This window comes from Ornithorhynchus anatinus, chromosome 4 (assembly GCF_004115215.2).
Source record: "Ornithorhynchus anatinus isolate Pmale09 chromosome 4, mOrnAna1.pri.v4, whole genome shotgun sequence".
Taxonomy (NCBI): domain Eukaryota; kingdom Metazoa; phylum Chordata; class Mammalia; order Monotremata; family Ornithorhynchidae; genus Ornithorhynchus; species Ornithorhynchus anatinus.
In genome coordinates, this window is record NC_041731.1 from 70,363,567 (window position 1) to 70,383,615 (window position 20,049).

Consider the following 20,049-nt stretch of genomic DNA (forward strand, 5'->3'; position numbering starts at 1 on the left):
AATTTGAATTTAAAATGTATCACTACTATTTAAGATTTTGTAGATTGCAATGGGGCAAGACTTAAAACATCCTGATAAACAATTTAAACTCGAAGCTTTTTTCCCCCATATTTACCCAACAGGAAGAAATGTCTCTGCTGTGAGCTCATTTTTCTCTCTTTATTGCTGTATTGTACTTTCCCAAGTGCTTAGTACAGGGCTCTGCACAGAGTAAGTGCTCAATGAATACGACTGAATGAATAAAAATTATTTCCATGTCTTTGTGTTATTTTAGAGGACTGTCAGTAAATACAATTATACCATATTCCCAACCGAAATAATGAACAAACTCAGAATTTAATCATATGTGGAATTCAGCTTTTTTTGGTGGATCTCAGGCTGCAGAATACACATGGACAAATTTCCGCTGCCTGAATTCTCCTAGATTCTACTTCAGGAGAACTTGGCTTTGCCCTGGTGGGGGGTGTTGGGGGTACAGGGCTTTCCATATGGGGCAGTCATTTTCCTCTCAGTCTGTTCCAATAGCTACTGAGGTGGGTGGTAAGCAAAACCAGCCTCCTAGGTAACATGGTTGCTTGTGGTTGCTCCACAAGCAGAGGTTCTGTGCCTTACTTCCTTCCCTAAGACGGATCTCCTGCGATAACTGTTTTGAGAGGCTGTTTGAAGTACGCGGTGGTGACCTTGGGGTGTAACAGGATAGAGCCCTACTCCCTAAAAAGGAAGCTGGGAATGCCTCCCTGCCCCCACAAGGACACACACCCTCCAGGATCTCCCAGCACGTGACCACACATACATACACACGTAAAGAGACAGGCCAGAACCTTAGATAAGAAATAACTGTAACCATGGATATATGAAATACTGGTAGCCATTATTAGAATGACTATTCTTCAATTCTTGACAAAAACTTTAAGGAGTGAAAAGTACCAGCCCTCATCATCGTGATAACTACTCAATAAATCAGATAAGTTACACACTACATTATGATTCCAAATATAGTTATATGTAATACAAGATTTACTCTGAATTATTTTAAGAGACCTCTCCTGCTCTGGTCCCTACTCGGCAAAAGAAGCTCCGGCACCACCCCAAACTTCAGTCTTATATTTCCTCTTGTCTTCAGGACATTCCTATCTGGATGTCAGTGCTCTGCACACAGTAAGCACTCAATAAATAAGATTGAATGAAGGTCCCGCTGACATCTTAAACTTAACACATTCAAAACATATCACCAAATCCCATCGATTCAACCTTCAAAACATCGCTAAAATCCACTCTTTCCTCTCCATCCAGACTGCTACCATGTTATTCCAAGCACTTCTCCTATTCTGCCTTAGATTACTGCATCAGCCTCCTTTCTGACCTTCCTGCCTCCTGTCTCTTCCAACGTCATTCCATATTTCATTCTGCTGCACAGATCGTTTTTCCACGAAACCAATAATTTTCCATTTTTCCCCCCTCAGGAATACCCAGTGGTTGCCCATCTACCTCCACATCAAACAGAAATTCTTTACCGTCGGCTTTAAAGAAATCACCTGGCCCCTTCCTGCCTTACCTCCCTGATTTCCTATGACCCAGGTCGCACGCTTCGCTACTCTAAAGCCAACTTACCCACTGTACCTAGATCTCATCTCACCACCGTTCTCTCACCTACATCCTGCCACAGGCATATCAACAAAAACGTCGAGTTCATGTCTCCGCACTCTTCCTGAACCGCCAATGGCTGCTCATCTACACCCGCATCAAATAGAAACTTCTTAACATTGCTTTAAAGCAGTCAGTCAGCTTGCCCCATCCAGCTCACTTCACTAACCTACTATAGCCCAGCCTGCACACTCAGCTCTTGTAGCTACAGCTTATTATCTCTGTCCGATAATAATGTTGGTATTGGTTAAGCGCTTACTATGTGCACAGCACTGTTCTAAGCACTGGGGTAGATACAGGGTAATCAGGTTGTCCCACGTGAGGCTCACAGTCTTAATCCCCATTTTACAGATGAGGGAAGTGAGGCCCGGAGAAGTGAAGTGACTTGCCCACAGTCACACAGCTGACAAGTGGCAGATCCGGCGTTCGAACCCATGATCTCTGACTCCCAAGCCTGGGCTCTTTCCACTGAGCCATGCTGCTTCTCATCTATCTCCTCATCTATAGAGAAGCAGCGTGGCTCAGTGGAAAGAGGATGGGTTTTGGAGTCAGAGGTCATGGGTTCGAATCCCAGCTCTGCCACTTGTCAGCTGTGTGACTGTGGGCAAGTCACTTAACTTCTGTGCCTCAGTTACCTCATCTGTAAAATGGGGATTAAGACTGTGAGCCCCACGTGGGACAACCTGATTCCCCTGTGTCTACCCCAGCGCTTAGAACAGTGCCCTGCACGTAGTAAACGCTTAACAAATACCAACATTATTATTATTATTATTATTATCTCGCCACCCACCCTTTTCCCATGTCCTCCCTCTAGCCTGCACCTCCTTCCCCCTTCATATACCCCACACCACTACTCTCTCCACCTTCAAAGCATTACTAAGGTCACGTCTACTCCAAGAAGTTTTCTTCAGTTAAGCTCTCTTTTCCCTGGCTTCGCTCTCCCTTCTGCGTCATCTACGTACCTCAAACTGTGACCTTTGAACATCTGATATTCACCCCAACCCCACAGCACTTATGTATATATCTTTAAATTATATATTACACATTTATCCACATTACTATCCATCTCCCCCTCTAGATTGTAAACTCACCATGGGGGGGAACGTGTCTGTTAATTCTGTGGTAGTGTACTCTCCCAAGTGCTTAGTACAGTGCCCTGCACATAGTAAGCACTCAGTAAATACGACTGATTGATTGACTGAAAGAAAGCCCTCCCTCTACATATCCGGACGATCACTCTCCCCACCTTCAAAGCCTTATTAAAAGCACATTTCCTCCAACAGACCTTCCTGGCTTAAGCCCTCATTTCCTCTTCTCCCTTCTGCGTCACACTTGAACTTTGATTTGCACTCAGTCACCCCTCCCTCACTCCCATAACACTTATATACATATTCATTATTTATATATACTATCTGTCCTCTCCTCTACACTGTAAGCTCATTGTGGGCAAGGAACGTGTCTACCAACTCTGTTATATTGAACTCTCCTAAATGTTTAGTGCAGTGCTCTGTACACAGTCATTGTTCACTAAGTACCATTGATTGAATATTCAAACTTAAAATGTGCCGTGGCATCTGAAGGGGAGAAAACATAGGAAGCATTGTTTCAGTCTTTGCCTGCCAAACAGAGGCATCATGGACAAGGTTTTTTTCAGGTGCAACGCCCCCATAAAAAACATATATTTTACTATTATAGTCATTTCTCTATTTTTTTCAAGTGATCTTATCCTTACCAGTGTCACAGATAAATTCATAATTCTCCCGAGGAGATCGACATAGTAGACGTTATCCTGGTACCAAGAATCGCAGTGTAGATAATTATACATGTCGAAGGCACGCATATGGTCCAGTGTATACTGATCATTTCGAAGTTTTACTTCTGCCACAGCTGAAATAAAAAACAAAAATGCAACATCATACTGAGAGATCGGGAATAAGCATTTTACCTTGAGTTTTTCTTATCAGAGATTTTCTACAAGGCCAGGGACCACCACATGCCAAGGGCTACTCTACTCAGGGACTTGCAGGAATCGGAAAAGCCCGACGTTTTCCCATTGGCAAGCCTTCTTTTTCTTACCAGATCCAGTATCTCAATAACATCTTTCCTTATTGATAAATAATAATAATCATAATTATAATCAGACTCTATTATTATTAGACTAGGTCTCACGGAGGAAGTTCAACAGAGGGAGAATTTCACGCTGGTGGATTTGAAGTGGGGAGGGAGTTCCAGACTGGGATAAAGGTGTGACCAAGAGTTCTGAAGGAGGAGTCCCACCTCTGCCACTTGTCTGCTGTGTGGCCTTGGGCAAGTCACTTAACTTCTCTGTGCCTTAGTTACCTCATCTGTAAAATGGGGATTAAGACTGTGAGCCCCATGTGGGACAACTTGATTACACTGTGTCTACCCCGGTGCTTAGAACACTGCTCGGCGCACAGTAAGCGCTTAACAAATACCACAATTATTATTGTCTGAAGCTGGAGACCTGTCGGGTGAACTTGAGCAAGGCACTTAGCTTCTCTGTGCCTCATCCATAAAATGAGGATTAAGACTTTGAGTCCCATGTGGGAAGTGGACTGTGTCCACACTGATTATTTTGTATCTATCCCAGCGCTTAGTACACTGCCCAGCACATAGTAAGCACTTAAAGGCCATTAAAATAAAGAATGCAATAATAAAACCAAGGGAAAAAAACCAAAGGAGAGATGAGAACGAGGCACAGTTAGAGAGGAACCAAGAGTGACAGCTAGATTTTAGTGTTAACACTGTTCAACCAAACGGTAAGAGGCCAGAAAATGAATCTATTTCCATGAAGTCTGCCAAACGTTTTCTCAGAATTCACTCTCATGGATGCAGTCTAGTCAGACTCATTATCTTTGACCTGAAAGACAATAATCAGTGGTAGGAGAGGGTGAACAGGTAAAAGGAGTTTCTTAGAGCCAAAAGCCAGGAGTTTCTGCTTGATCACAGAGGAATCCGCAACCACCAAAGATTCTGTGGGAGTGGGAAGACGAATGCAGAAGACGTATGTGTGGGACTCCGCCAAATGAGTATAATAATAATCATGGTGGTATTTATAAGGTGATTCCTATATGCCCAGCACTGTTCAAATCAATCCACCAATGATATTTACTGAGGGCTTATTATGTGCAGAGCACTGTACTAAGCCCTTGGGAGAGTACAGTACAACAGAATTAGCAGATGTGTTCCCTGCCCATAACAAGCTTCAAAGTCTAGAGGAAGCGGGGTGGGAGGACCATTCCATCATGACCTTGGCAAAGAAGGGTGCCAGGAGGTTCAAAGCACTGGGGTAGATACAAGATCACCACAGGGGACAAGATTGTCCCTATCCTACATGGGGCTGGGACAATTTAAGAGGGAAGGAGAGCACATATTTTAATGTCTGAAGGGAAAATATGTGAGAGTCCCAAGTTGGCGGCAAAGGAATCCAGAACAGCAGCTCCAGACAGGAGGGAGTATTACAGTTCCAGAAGTAGACATGGGTCCCTAAGGACAGAGTACAATTTACCAATCAAATGGACTGACACACCGGTGGTTGGAAACCCCTGCAAGATGGGGCTTTTCACAGTGTGGATATAATAATAATAATAATAATGTTGGTATTTGTTAAGCGCTTACTATGTGCAGAGCACTGTTCTAAGCGCTGGGGTAAACACAGGGGAATCAGGTTGTCCCACGTGGGGCTCACAGTCTTAATCCCCATTTTACAGATGAGGGAACTGAGGCACAGAGAAGTTAAGTGACTTGCCCACAGTCACACAGCCGACAAATGGTAGAGCTGGGATTCGAACTCATGAGCCCTGACTCCAAAGCCCGTGCTCTTTCCACTGAGCCACGCTGCCCTTGTTTATCTTTAGGAATTATTTTTCTATGGTACTTGTTCAGTGCTTACTATGTGCCAGGCACTGTATTAATCACCAAGATAGATACTAAGTCGTCAGGTTGGACACAGTCCCTGTCCCGCCTGAGACCACTGGCTTAATTCCCATTTTATGGATGATGTAACTAAAGCACAGAGAAGTTACGTGACATGCCCAAGGCCACACAGCAGATAAGTGGCGGAGCGGGGAATATGACCCAGATCCTTCTGACTCCCAGGTCCCTGCTCTATCCATTAGAGCAAAATAAGAGTGAACAGATATATACTCAACACAACAACAGAGAAGCATTGTGGCTCAGAGAAGCAGCGTGGCTCAGTGGAAAGAGCCTGGGCTTGGAAGTCAGAGGTCATGGGTTCGTATCCCAACTCCGCCATTTGGCAGCTGTGTGAGTGTGGGCAAGTCACTTAACTTCTCCATGCCTCAGTTACCTCATCTGTAAAATGGGGATTAACTGTGAGCCTCATGAGGGACAACCTGATTACCCCGTATCTACCCCCAGTGCTTAGAACAGTGCTCTACACATAGTAAGCGCTTAATAAATACCAACATTATTATTATTATATCCCCACGTATTATATTTAAAAGACCCCGTATTCAACTATGGGGACAAGAAAAATAAGGCATTCAATAGTATTTACTGAGCTGAGTATTTACTTTGAAAGTACAATTGGGCAACAGATAGAGACAACTCCTGCCCAATAATGGGCTCACAGTCTACATTAAGAAGTTTTCAATGGCCCAGGTAAGAGTTGACCGGAATCTGAATGCAGACCTAGTGATGAGGATGGAAAGGAAAAGTCAAAGGATACACTTTGCCAAAACCTACCAATATCAGGAAGCTGAAAACCCACTGAATATATTAAGTTATTACTAGTCATCATCCACTCTGTCTACACCCAACCCTCTTGACTGAAAAGGAGATTTTGCATTAAAATGAGATGTCTTTAAAAACCTTTTCTTTAAATCAATTGTGAACTTCAAACAGAAAATGACTGTAATTAGAAATTACAATAAAAATGCTCTAGTCAATCACTACTATAAAGGTAACACAATAAATTAATCACCAAAACCTTTTAGAACAAATGATTTAAAAGACAAATATACAAGTTATGAGGTCTCCAAGAGCACCGGAATTCAAGAATACACTATGAAAGTGCTGCAACAAAGTACATTATTGTCTTTTAAATTCTCTTAAGGAAAGGCCGTCGGGAAGGAGGAAGAAAGAAAGGTTCAGTCATTTTTTTAAATGCCAGGTTGTACTTATTAGCTTAGCTTCAAAAATACATCCACTAAATTGGACAGCTTGGGATGTGCCCCACCCTCAACCCCACCTCACTTACGTACACATCTATAAATTATATATTATAAATTGTTTATTTATATTAACGTCTGTCTCCTTCCTCCAGGCCGATACTCACTATGGGCAGGGAACGTTGCTAACAACTCTGTTGCATTGTACTCTCCTAAGTATTTAGGACAGTGCTCTGCACACACAGTAAGTGCTCAATAAATACCACTGATTGATCTGCAGACAATCTTGATCAGCATCTTGATCTGTGGCTATGTACCTCCCGGAAGGGAACGGAAATAGAAGAGGTGTTTGAAAGGCAATGAGCCAGGGCTGAAGTGTTTCCTATGCTGTGCCTCTCTGCGAGCGGAAGCAACAGGCACAACCGAACAGAGGAGAATATTAGCTTCTGGAAATCATTCTCAGCAATATACATGAGACCGTATGTACTTTGCTTGGTCAATCAAACCCAAACTACCTCTAGAAATTTTAACAAGTGGACGCAAGGATCTATTAATAATAATAATTGTAGTATTTGTTAAGCAATGGTACTGATTGAGCACTCACTACGTGCACAGGATTCATTCATTCAATCGTATTTATTGAGCGCTTTCTGTGTGCAGAGCATTGTACTAAGCTTTTGGCAGAGTATAATACAATACACAGACACACACTCTGCCCACAACGAGCTTAGAGACTAGAGAGGGGGAGCACTGTAATAAGCATTTGGGAGACGAGAGTAGAAGAGAGTTGGCAGGCACGCTCCCTGCCCACAATGAGCTTGATGTGCCAAGCACCGCCTAAACGTTGGGGCGAACGAAAGATAATCGAGTCAGACACGATCCCTGTCTTACACGGGGCTCACAGTCTTGGTAGGAGGTAGAATGGGTATTTAATCTCCATTTTACAAATGGGGAAGTTGAGGCCCAGAGAAGTGACCTGACAGTCAAATGGCAGAGCTAGGGTTGGAACCCAGGTCCTCTTACTCCCAGGCCTGTGCTGCTCTTCCAATCTCCTGACCAGAATTGATTTTTACAAAAAGAAGAGATGAAAGGAATTGTATAAAATGATTTTTTTTCCATTAGAACATTCAAGCATAAGCAGATCCTGGTTTTCTTTTCAATTAATTTTTCCCAGCAGGCCCAGAAACAGCACCCATAGGCAAGGGAAAATCATTTCAGGTTAAAAAGAGAAAGTCTCACACCTACTACATTCTAGATCCCGTATAATAATTCTTTGGTCTGTAATGCCACCGAGTGGATAAAACTTGAGATTGCAGAAATTGTAAAACTGCCAGTAGGAAGGCACAGAGAGCCGATGGGATTGTCAGCAAGGCACAAGTTTTTATTCAGTCGCAAACAAGAGCACACAGACAAACTCCTGCTATTAGTATCAGTCTCAAACTCTTTAAGATAGTTATGTTAAAAGATTCCTCCCTGGTTTCCGATCTATTCAACAAATTTAATAATCACTCTTTATTAGCTGTGCTAATTAAAAAAACACAGAGTTCTATACTAAAATAATAGAGCCTTGGGGTAAGGTTTGGTGGTCTAAATGGAATAAGGAACCAGCACAGGTTTTGATGTAGGTTAATTTGGAAGCAAGTTAAAAATTATGAATTTAGAGAAGACAGTACCAGGCCCTACAAATACCAGCTACAAAATATCTCGGGTATCAGTGTGGCTTGGACTGCGGCTCTCTCACTGTCCTTCTCAGTCATACATATGCTCAACTTTAACACATTTAATTGTGGTATTTATGGGCCAATCACTGTACTAGGCACCAGAGAATAATGAGATAATCAGGTCGGAAAGAGCTCCCGCCCCACATGGTATATTTAACAAATACTACAATTATATATTCATACATATATATCTATAGACTTGTATATATGTGTGTGCGTGAGTGTATATATACCCTAACCAATGGCAATATTTGAGGGTTTACGGTGCGCAGAGCACTGCATAAGTGCTTGGGAAAGTACAATACAAAAGAGTTGGAAATAATAGGTTATGGAATTTGTTAAGTGTTTACTCTGTGCCAAGCACAAGTAGAAACAAGTTAATCAGGTCAGACAGAGTCCCCACTCTACACAGGACTCACAGCCTGACGGGAAGGGAAAAAGGGTACTGAATCCCCATTTTACAGATGAGGAAACTGAGGCACTGAGAAGTCGAGGGATTTGCCCAACGTCAGACAGCTGACAAGTGGCGGAGTCGGGATTTGAACCCATGACCTCTGGGCCAAGTGGCAGAGCTGGAATTAGAAGACACTGTAAATCTGATTTACCTGCTCTTTAAAATCTCCACCAGTCTTACACTTCTCATGAAATATTCCATTACCCAAAAGACCTCTCAACCTTTCCACTTTTCCTCAAACTATCTATCTCCCGCCATTTGTTCCTCAACATTCCTGACACCCCCTCTGGCTCCTTGTGAATTCTCACAAACCAGGATTATTTTCATATGCGTCATTTGTTGCAGTAACGGACCACTCTGCATGATTCACACTTTCACCGGGATTTGGGTTTTGTTTCCCTTATGTTAAAATTTGATGACAACATGCATTTTAAAGAACTTGTTTTGAAGAATCTTCAAAGGTGAAAATGATATTCCTTTTAAAAAGATGAACTATTTCAGAAGATAAAAATAGGACTCAATCATAGGGTTGGAATGTTCAGCGTAGGATTGCCAGATGGGCAAATTGAAGCCAAACGCATAAAAATTCTTAGAAAGAGGATATTGTATGGCATCAACAGCAATACTTTCAAAAATATTTTCCATATTTTCTCAGATTTCAAAAATAAGGATTATAGATCTATTGCTAATTGAGCCACCAAAAAAAATCTTAAAATAGTAGATATGAATATAGGTATTCAAAGTCTATGCATACAAAAAGCACACAGGGCAGAACCAGTAGTTAATAATTAGTATACAGTAACCATATTACCTGCATCAGGCAAACATATATTTTCCTCTCTTTGTCCCTCTCTCATAAAACCTATGCTTTTTCATAATCAGAAGTATAATCTTGATTTGCCCTGGATTACCCTTAGAATTATTTGGAGAAGAAATTTACCAATACACAAACAAATTTTCTCACATGCCCACAGAGCTGTCCTTTGCACTCAAAAACAACAAAGTTGAACCTCAGCCATGTTCTCGAGAGTAATAATGATAATAATAACTGTGGTATTTGTTAAGCGCTTACTATATGCCAGATGCTGTACTAAGCGCTGGGGTAATTGGATTGGACACAGTCCCTGCCCCACATAGGGCTCACAGTCTTAATCCTCATTTTCCAGAGGAAGTAACTGAGGCTCAGAGAGGTTAAGTGACTTGCCCAAGATCACACAGCAGACAAGTGGCGGAGTCGGGATTAGAACCCTTGACCTTCTGACTCCCAGGCCCGTGCTCTATCCACTACGCCATGCAGGAAATCTGTCTTCTACCTCTCCTGTACTCCCTAGTGTTTAGTGCAGTGCTCTGCAAAAAGGAAGTGGTCAAAAAATACTACCGACGGCTTGGCTCAGAAGGTAGAAAAATTTTACAACGAAGGAGTCGATCACTGGGCGGTGGGGGGGGGGACAAATCTCAGCTACGATATGGTGGGAATTCCAAGGAGGGCAATTATATAGAGGATTTTTTTTCCTAGTGGGAGATGGATGTGACAGGAATAGAGGCATCCAGGAACAGGAATGTCTCCGAAAGGTCCATCCAAAGCTGAATAACGTTAACGTCTTGGTTCCTGACTTGCAGAACTGTGTGGTGCAGGAAGATGGTTGTGACTGCCCAGGTAGCGGGTGGGGGACGAGAGAACTGTATTAGAAACAGAATATTAATGGGCAGGAGAGAAGAGGAGAAAGGAGTCATACGAATAAGGGCTGCAGTGCAGCCCCCAAATTCTGAACCACACCTCACTGCAAAAGGGGAAGGAGAGGGGCTGAAATAGGCCAGAAATAGGGGGTGGCTGCTGGGCCCAAGCCACTGGGTGGGTTTCTAAGGGCAATTCTAAGGGACGGAAACAGCGTGACTCAGTGGATAAAGCACGAGCCGGGGAGTCAGAAGGAGCTGGGTCCGAACCCTGCCTCCACCACGTCTACTGGGTGACCTAGGGCAAGTCACTTCACTTCTCTGTGCCTCAGATACCTCGTCTGAAAAACGGCGATAGTGTGAGCCCCACGTGGAACAGGGACTGTGTCCAGCCTGACTAACTTGTATCTACCCCAGCATTTACCACAGTGCTTGGCGTACACCAGGGCTTAACGAGTGTTATTATTATTATAAACTCTCATGGTGGAGAGAGTCAGCAGAAACCCTGAAAAAAACTGGCTCACACAGTGACTCTGGAGGCGGCTTCTCGGGCCCCTGCTTTCTGGGTTATGGCCCTCGAGCGGAGCACCAGTGACAACGTGGCACTTTGGCCACACCTCTTCCCAAACGCTTCTCAATTTTGCTCAGGTTTGACCTAGATTCTATCGCAGTTGAGGCCATGAATTTGGATGCTTACAAGTGCTTAAAACAGTGCTCTCGGTTCAAGTAGGTGCTCAATCAATACTACTGACTGATGACTGATATATTTATTGTTCAGCCTCCTCGCTGAACTCCTGGATTCCATTTTCCTCCCTCTCCAGTCTATACATCACTCTGCTGCCTGGGTCATTTTTGTAAAATGCCATTCTGCACCCATCCTCCAACTCCTCAAAAACCTCCAATGGCTGCCCATTCTTCTCTGTATCACACAGAAACTCCTGATCATTGACTTGAAAGCAATCCGACTCTCACTCTTCTCTCCAGCCCTGAGATCCCTCCTTCCCTGAAGTCTCACATTCTTCTCCTGCCTTGAGGACATCTCTACTTGGGTGTCCCGCTGGCACCTCTTAAATTAACGTGTCCAAAATTGAAATCCTCATCACCCCACCCACACCCTGCCCTCCCCATTGACTTTCCTATCACCATAGGCAACACCAGTATCCTACCCATCTCACAAGTCTGCAACCCTGGCATTATCAACTCTTCTTTCTCCTTCAACCCACATATTCAGTCTGTCACCAAATCCTCTCCTTTCTATCCTCACAACATCTCTAGAATCCACCCCTTCCTCGCCATCTAAACTGCTTCCACCCTGCTCCAAGCATCTATCTTATCTTTGATCACTACAAGTGAGAAGCCTCCTCACTTCTTCCCTGCCTCTCGTCTCTCCCCTCTACAGACCATACTTAACTCTGCTGCCCAGATTATTTTTCTAAAAATATCACTCATTCCACGTTTCCCTTCTCTCTGTAAACTTCCAGCAGTTGCCCACCCATCTCCACGTCAAACAAAAACGCAAGATCGGCTTTAAAGCACTCAACCAGCTTGTCCCCTCCTACTTTATCTCGCTGACTTCCCACAACAACCCAGGGTGGAACCTTCACTCATCTAATACCGCCCTGTACTGTATTGTACCTCAGTTTAATTATCTAGCTCACTGCCGAGCCCTTGCCCACTTCCTCCCTCCCTTCATATCTGGCAGACACCACTCTCCCTGTCTTCAAAGCCCTTCTAAAATCACATCTCCTCAAAGAGGCTTGCCCCAAGTCCTCCCTTCTGCATCAGCCATGTACTTGGATCTGTACCCCTTAGGCACTTTGATGACCACCCAACTTCCAACTCCGAATACTTAACGTGCATATCCTTACACTCTGTTTCTTCCCCTACTCTAATTTATTTTAATGTCTGTCTTTTCATTCATTCACTCATTCGATCGTATTTATTGAGCATTTACTGTGTGCAGAGCACTGTACTAAGCACTTGGGAAGGTACAATACAACAATAAACAAGGACATTCCCTGCCCACTACGAGCTTGCAGTCTTGGGGGGAGAGAGACGTCAATATAAATAAAATTACAGATAGATACATAAGTGCTCTGGGGCCGGGAGTGGGGGATAAAGCAAAGGGATAAATAAAAGTACAGATATGTACATAAGTGCTTTGGGGCTGGGAGGGGGGAAGAGTAAAGGGAGCAAGTCAGGGCAACGCAGAAGGGAGTGGGAGATGAGGAAGAGTGGGGCTTCGTCTGTGAAGGCCTCTTGGAGGAGATGTGCCGTCAATAGGGGAAAAGTGGTTGCTGGATTAGAGGGAGGGCGTTCCAGGCCAGAGGGAGGACGTGGGCTAGGGGTCGGCGGAGAGACAGGCGAGACGGAGGCACAGTGAAAAGGTTAGCACTAGAGGAGCCAAGTGTGTGGGCTGGGTTGTAGAAGCAGAGAAGTGAGGTGAGGAAGGAGGGGGCAAGGTGATGGAGTGCTGTAAAGGCAACGGAAAGGAGTTTTTGTTTGATAGGGAGGTGGATGGGCAACCACTGGAGCGTTGTTGTTTTTTTGCGGGGGGTGGGGGCGGTGTACGGAAGGTTTTTGCAGACAAAATGAACCAGACAGCAGAGTGAAGTATGGACTGGAGTGGGAGAAGACAGGAGATCAGCAAGGAGGCTGATGCAGACAGAGGCTAGGGGCTCAGCAAGAAGGGAGATGCAGTATTCCAGGCAGGATGGGATGAGTGACTGTATTAACGTGGTAGCAGTACGGATGGAGAGGGAAGGGTGGATTTAAGCGATGTTGTGAAGGTGGGACTGACGGGATTTGGTGGCAGATTGACTATGTGGGTTAAATGAGAGAGCGGAGTCAAGGATAACGCCAAGGTTACGGGTTTGTGAGACAGGAGGATGGCGGTCCCGCCTTCGTTGATGAGACAGTCGGGGGGAGGACAGGGTTAAGGGTGGGAAGATAAGGAGCTCTGTTTTGGACATGTTAAGTTTGAGGTGGCGGAAGGACATCCAAGAAGAAACATCTTGAAGGCAGGAGGAGATGAGAGACTGGAGAGAGGGAGAGAGATCAGGACTGGAGAAGTAGATGACTTGGGTGTCATCTACATAGAAACGATAGATGAAGCCGCTGACTTCTTGCTCACACACCTTCTCCCTTTGTATCCAACGGACCTCTGTTTTCCCCATCTTGAAATCAATCAATCAATCATAGTTATTCAGCTTGTTAGAGTCAGGGAACGGGTCTGCTAATTCTCTTGTACTCTACTTTCCCACATGCTTAATAGAGTGCTCTGCCACAGAGCAAACACTCAATAAATACCACTGTTCGAGCGATTGAGCGTTTACTGCGGGCAGAGCACGGTACTAAGCGCTTGGGAGCAAACAATGTAACATATTTGGTAGACATGTTCCCTGCCCACAAAGAGCATATAGTTTAGAGGAGCAGACAGATATCAAAATCAATTTTGGATATCTACATAAGTGCTGTGGGACTGAGGATGGGGTGAATAGAGAGTACAAATCCAAACGCAAGGATGATGCAGAAGGGAGAGAGAGTAGGGGAAATGAGGGCTTAATCGGAGAAGGCCTCTTGGAGGTGATGTGATTTTAGTAAGAGTGTGAAGATGGGGAGAGGGACGGTCGGTCAAATACGAAGGGAGAGGGAGTTCCAGACCACAGGCGGGAGCCGGGCAAGGGGCTGGCGGTGACACAGACGAGATCAAGATACAGTGAGTAGGTTGGTGTTAGAAGAGTGAACAGGCTGGGCTGGGGTAGGAAATCAGATGGAGGGGATAAGATGACGGAGTACTTCAAAGCTTCAACGAGTTTTTCATTCATGCAGAGGAGGGGAGGTAACCACTGGAAGTTCCTGAGAAGCGGGGAAACATGGACTCAACTTTTCTTCAGAAAAATGATCCGGGTTGCAGAGCAAAGTAGGGACTACTCTGGGGAGACCTGAGGTGGGGAGGTCAGGGAGGAGTTGATGAAGTAATGAAGGAGGGACAGGAGAAGGGCCTGGATCACCATAGTAGCAGTTCGAATGAAGGAGAAAGGGCAGGCTTTAGCAATGTTGAGAAGGTCGAACCAACAGGATTTGGAGACGGACTGAATATGCGAGTTGAACAAGGCAGGTGAATTGAGGATAACAGCAAGGTCTTTCTGAAATCAAAATCTTTAAGAAAGCACATCTGTTCCAGGAGGCTTACCCCTGACTCATTTCTATTTTCCCCACCTCATATCCCTCAACTGTCATTTCAGCACTTTCATGCTACCGATATCTTCACATCTCCCAAAGCACATACCCGTGTATTTTTATGCTCATTACATTCATTTTATCTGCAATTTACTTTAGCGTCTGTCCCCCTCCTAGATGGAAAACTCCTTGAGGGAGCTGCTTACCCTGCGGTCTCTCCCCAAACACGTAGTGCAGTACTGTTGCACACAGCAGGCATTCAATACATACTATTTAAATACTATTTACTGAAAAACTGGCTGGCCTGGAGACCCCTCCAGATGTCTCGGAAGTAGAAGAAGGGCATCAATGCATAGGTGGTGTAGAGTGGTAAATGAATCCTCACCGATCTGTATTATAGACCACCACTCTCCCCACTTTCAAGGCCGAATTAAAATCACATCTCCACCAAGAGGCCTTTCCGGATTGAGCCCTCCTTTCCCCTACCTCGTCTCCCTTCTGTGTCACCCGTGAACTTGGATCCTAATTTTAAGGACTTGCTATTTTACTCCACTTATGCATACACCCCTAATTTATTTTAATAGCTGTCCCCCTCTGTAGACTGTAAGCTCCCTCCAAGCAAAGACCGTCTCTACCAATTCTGTTGTACTATACTCTCCCAAGCGCTTAACATAATGCTCTATACATAGGAAGCACTCACTAATTTGGTGGATAGAGCACAGGCCTGAGAGTCAGAAGGTGGTGAGTTCTAATCCTGCCCCTGCCACTTTGTCTGCTGTGTGTCCTTGGGTAAGTCATTTCATTTCTCTGGGCCTCGGTTCCCTCCTCTGTAAAATGGGGATGGAGACTGGGAGCCCCACGTGGGACCGGGAATGTCTCCTACCTGATTTGCTTGTATCCAACGCAGTGCTTAGTAGAGTGCCTGGTACATAGCACTGAATAAACGCCATAATTATTAATAATGCCACTGATTGATTGAGAGGGAGGGGGAGGAAGTGGCATTGGAGGTTTGGGCATTAGGGCTTTGGGCTTGGAAAGGGTCCTGAAAACATATTCCGGGGGGGCGTCAAGGGGTTATGGCTCCACAGGAGGTCAGCGGTGCACAGGCTTATTACGGATAACGTAAGTTCGACTCCCGGCTCTGCCACTTGTCAGCTGTGTGACTGTGGGCAAGTCACTTAACTTCTCTGTGCCTCAGTTACCTCATCTGTAAAATGGGGATTAACTGTGAGCCTCACGTGGGACAACCCGATCACCCTGTATCTCCCCCAGCGCTTAGAACAGTGCTCGGCACATAGTAAGCGCTTAACATATACCAACATTATTATAACAGTGAAGCTCCAGGTGGTATGGACTACCAACTCTGGTGCGTTGTACTCTCCCAAGCGCTTAGCACAGTGCTCTGCACAAAGGAGGCGCTCAGCACGATTGAATAAATCAACTTCACTACTGATAAAAGATGGGAGGAGGTGCAAGGGGAGCCTGTTGGGGGCAGCTTGTGCCTACCAACTCTGTTCTATGGAACCCTCCCGTGCTCTTAGTAATAATGATAATGGCTTATGTTAAAAATAACGTTGGTATTTGTTAAGCGTTTACTATGTGCCGAGGACTGTTCTAAGCGCTGGGGTAGATACAGGGTAATCAGGTTGTCTCACGTGAGGTTCTCAGTCTTCATCCCCATTTTACTGATGAGGTCACTGAGACACAGAGAAGTTAGATGACTTGCCCAAAGTCACATGGCTGACGGGGGGGGTGGGGGGGGGAGCCAGGATTAGAACCCATGACCTCTGACTCCCAAGCCCGTGCTCTTTTCATTGAGCCACCGTTTCTCTAAGTGCTTACCCCATGCCAAGCACTGTTCTAAGCACTGGAGGGGTGGATACGAGGTGATCAGGTTGTCCCACGTGGGGCTCACAGTCTTCATCCCCATTTTACAGAAGAGGAAACTGAGGCCCACAGAAGTCAAGTGACTTGTCTAAAGTCACCCAGCTGACCTTGTTTTGTCTGTCTCCTCCGTTTGGACTGTGAGCCCGTTGTTGGGCAGGGATGGTCTCTCTCTGTTGCCCAATTGTCCATTCCAAGCGCTTAGTACAGTGCTCTGCACATAGTAAGCGCTCAATAACTACATAATGTTTAGACTGTGAGCCCGCCGTTGGGCAGGGATTGTCTCTATCCGTGGCCAAAGTGTGCATTCCAAGTGCTTAGTACAGTGCTCTGCACATAGTTAAGAGTAAGCGCTCTGAGAAGCAGCGTGGCTCAGTGGAAAGAGGACGGACTTGGGAGTCAGAGGTCGTGGGTTCTAATTCTGGCTCTGCCACTTGTCACTGTGTGACTTTGGGCACGTCACTTCACTTCTCTGTGTCTCAGTTCCCTCATCTGTAAAATGGGGATTGAGAGTGTGAGCTTCACATGGGACAACCTGATCACCTTGTATCCCCCCCAGCGCTTAGAACAGTGCTTGGCACATAGTAAGAGCTTAACAAATACCAAGATGATTATTACGATTCTCTGTGCCTCAGTGACCTCCTCTGTAAAATGGGGATGAAGACCGTGAGCCCCACGTGGGACAACCTGATGACCTAGTATCTACCCCAGCGCTTGGCACATAGTAAGAGTTTAACAAATACATAGTAAGAGCTTAACAAATTAAGCGCTTAGAACAGTGCTCTGCACACAGTAAGCACTTAAATACCAACATTATTATTATTAATCTCTGGGCCTCAGTGACCTCCTCTGAAAAAAGGGGATGAAGACTGTGAGCCCCACGGGGGACAACCTGATGACCCTGTATTTCCCCCAGCGCTTAGAACAGTGCTCTGCACATAGTAAGCGCTTAAAAGCCAACATCATTATTATTCTCTGTGCCTCAGTGACCTCCTCTGTAAAACGAGAAGCAGCGTGGCTCAGTGGAAAGAACCCGGGCTTTGGAGTCAGGGGTCATGAGTTCGAATCCCAGCTCCGCCACTTGTCAGCTGCGTGACTTTGGGCAAGTCACTTTACTTCTCTGTGCCTCAGTTCCCTCCTCTGTAAAATGGGGATGAAGACTGTGAGCCCCACGGGGGACAACCTGATGACCCTGAGTCTGCCCCAGCACTTAGAACAGTGCTCTGCACAGAGTAAGAGCTTAACAAATACCAACATTATTATTATTATTAAAATGGGCATGAAGCCTGTGAGCCCCACGTGGCACAACCTGATGACCTTCCATGTCCCCCAGCGCTTAGCACAGTGCTCTGCACAGAGTAAGAGCTTAACAAATTAAGCGCTTAGAACAGTACTCTGCACATAGTAAGCACTTAACAAATACCAACATTATCATTATTATTCTTCTCTGGGCCTCAGTGACCTCCTCTGTAAAATGGGGATGAAGCCTGTGAGCCCCACGTGGCACAACCTGATGACCTTCTATCTCCCCCAGCGCTTAGCACAGCGCTCTGCACAGAGTAAGGGCTTAAATTAAGCGCTTAGAACAGTGCTCTGCAGAGTAAGGGCTTAAATTAAGCGCTTAGCACAGCGCTGTGCACAGAGTAAGAGCTTAGCAAATTAAGCGCTTAGCACAGCGCTCTGCAGAGAGTAAGCGCTTAAATTAAGCGTTTAGCACAGCGCTCTGCACAGAGTAAGAGTTTAACAAATTGCTTAGAACAGTGCTCTGCACAGAGTAAGCGCTCAAATTAAGCGCTTAGCCCAGCGCTGTGCACAGTAAGAGCTTAAATTAAGCGCTTAGTACAGCGCTGTGCACAGAGTAAGAGCTTAGCAAATTAAGCGTTTAGCACAGCGCTATGCACAGGGTAAGAGTTTAGCAAATGAAGCGCTTAGCACAGTGCTCTGCGCAGAGTAAGAGCTTAAAGTAAGCGCTTGGCACAAGCGCTCTGCACAAAGTAACATCTTAGCAAATTAAGCGTTTAGCACAGCGCTGTGCACAGAGTAAGAGTTTAGCAAATGAAGCGCTTAGCACAGTGCTCTGCGCAGAGTAAGAGCTTAAAGTAAGCGCTTAGCACAAGCGCTCTGCACAGAGTAACATCTTAGCAAATTAAGCGTTTAGCACAGCGCTGTGCACAGAGTAAGAGTTTAGCAAATGAAGCGCTTAGCACAGTGCTCTGCGCAGAGTAAGAGCTTAAAGTAAGCGCTTAGCACAAGCGCTCTGCACAGAGTAACATCTTAGCAAATTAAGCGTTTAGCACAGCGCTGTGCACAGAGTAAGAGTTTAGCAAATGAAGCGCTTAGCACAGTGCTCTGCGCAGAGTAAGAGCTTAAAGTAAGCGCTTGGCACAAGCGCTCTGCACAGAGTAACATCTTAGCAAATTAAGCGTTTAGCACAGCGCTCTGCACAGAGTAAGAGTTTAACAAATTGCTTAGAACAGTGCTCTGCACAGAGTAAGCGCTCAAATTAAGCGCTTAGCCCAGCGCTGTGTACAGTAAGAGCTTAAATTAAGCGCTTAGTACAGCGCTGTGCACAGAGTAAGAGTTTAGCAAATGAAGCGCTTAGCACAGTGCTCTGCGCAGAGTAAGGGCTTAAATGAAGCGCTTAGCACAAGCGCTCTGCACAGAGTAAGCGCTGAGCCAATGCCAACATTATTCTGATGGCGATCCCAGCGCTCTGCACCCAGTGGGCGCTCGCTCGCTCGCTCGAGGAGGAGGAGCAGGGCGGGCTGGTGCCGGGCCCGGGCCCGGGGGCGTCCTATGTACTGAGCGCTCCCCGCGCGCAAAGCGCTGGAGTAAGCGCCGGGGAGAGGAGGCCGCAATGGGGGCGGGGGGAGGGGCCTCTCACCCGAGTCGAGGTCCAGCTGGTAAGAGGGCAGCGGCTCCAGAGACAGTTTGTAGCCCTCGAAGCTGGGGTTCAGCAACGGCCGCTTCACGCGCAGCGAGCAGTTGGCCGCCGCCACCTCCATCCTCCTCCTCCTCCTCCTCCTCCTCGCCGACGCCGGTCCTGTCCCTGTCCCCGTCCCTGCCGCCAATAAAGTTGTGGTTGTTGTGGTTGAAGAGGCCGGATGGGAGCCACGCTCTGCCGCGGGGCTTCCTGGGAGATGGAGTCCCCGAGTCGGCGCTCTGGGGTCTGCCGCGGGGCTTTCTGGGAGATGCAGTCCCCGAGTCGGCGCTCTGGGGTCTGCCGCGGGGCTTTCTGGGAGATGCAGTCCCCGAGTCGGCGCTCTGGGGTCTGCCGCGGGGCTTTCTGGGAGATGCAGTCCCCGAGTCGGCGCTCTGGGGTCTGCCGCGGGGCTTT

The 20,049-nt window shown here is 46.0% G+C and overlaps 1 protein-coding gene across 1 annotated transcript in view; it reads right to left on the minus strand.

Annotated features, from left to right (window-relative positions):
• Positions 1-19,904, minus strand: part of NUDCD1 (NudC domain containing 1) — a 75,811-nt gene extending 55,907 nt beyond the window's left edge. The window contains exons 1-2 of the mRNA XM_029062390.2: positions 19,597-19,904; positions 3,377-3,531 (exon numbers count right to left, since the gene is read on the minus strand). Coding sequence (XP_028918223.1) covers positions 3,377-3,531; positions 19,597-19,717 — 276 coding nt within the window. The 5' untranslated portion in view covers positions 19,718-19,904. The remainder of the gene's footprint in view (positions 1-3,376; positions 3,532-19,596) is intronic.
• Positions 19,905-20,049: the final 145 nt, after the last annotated feature.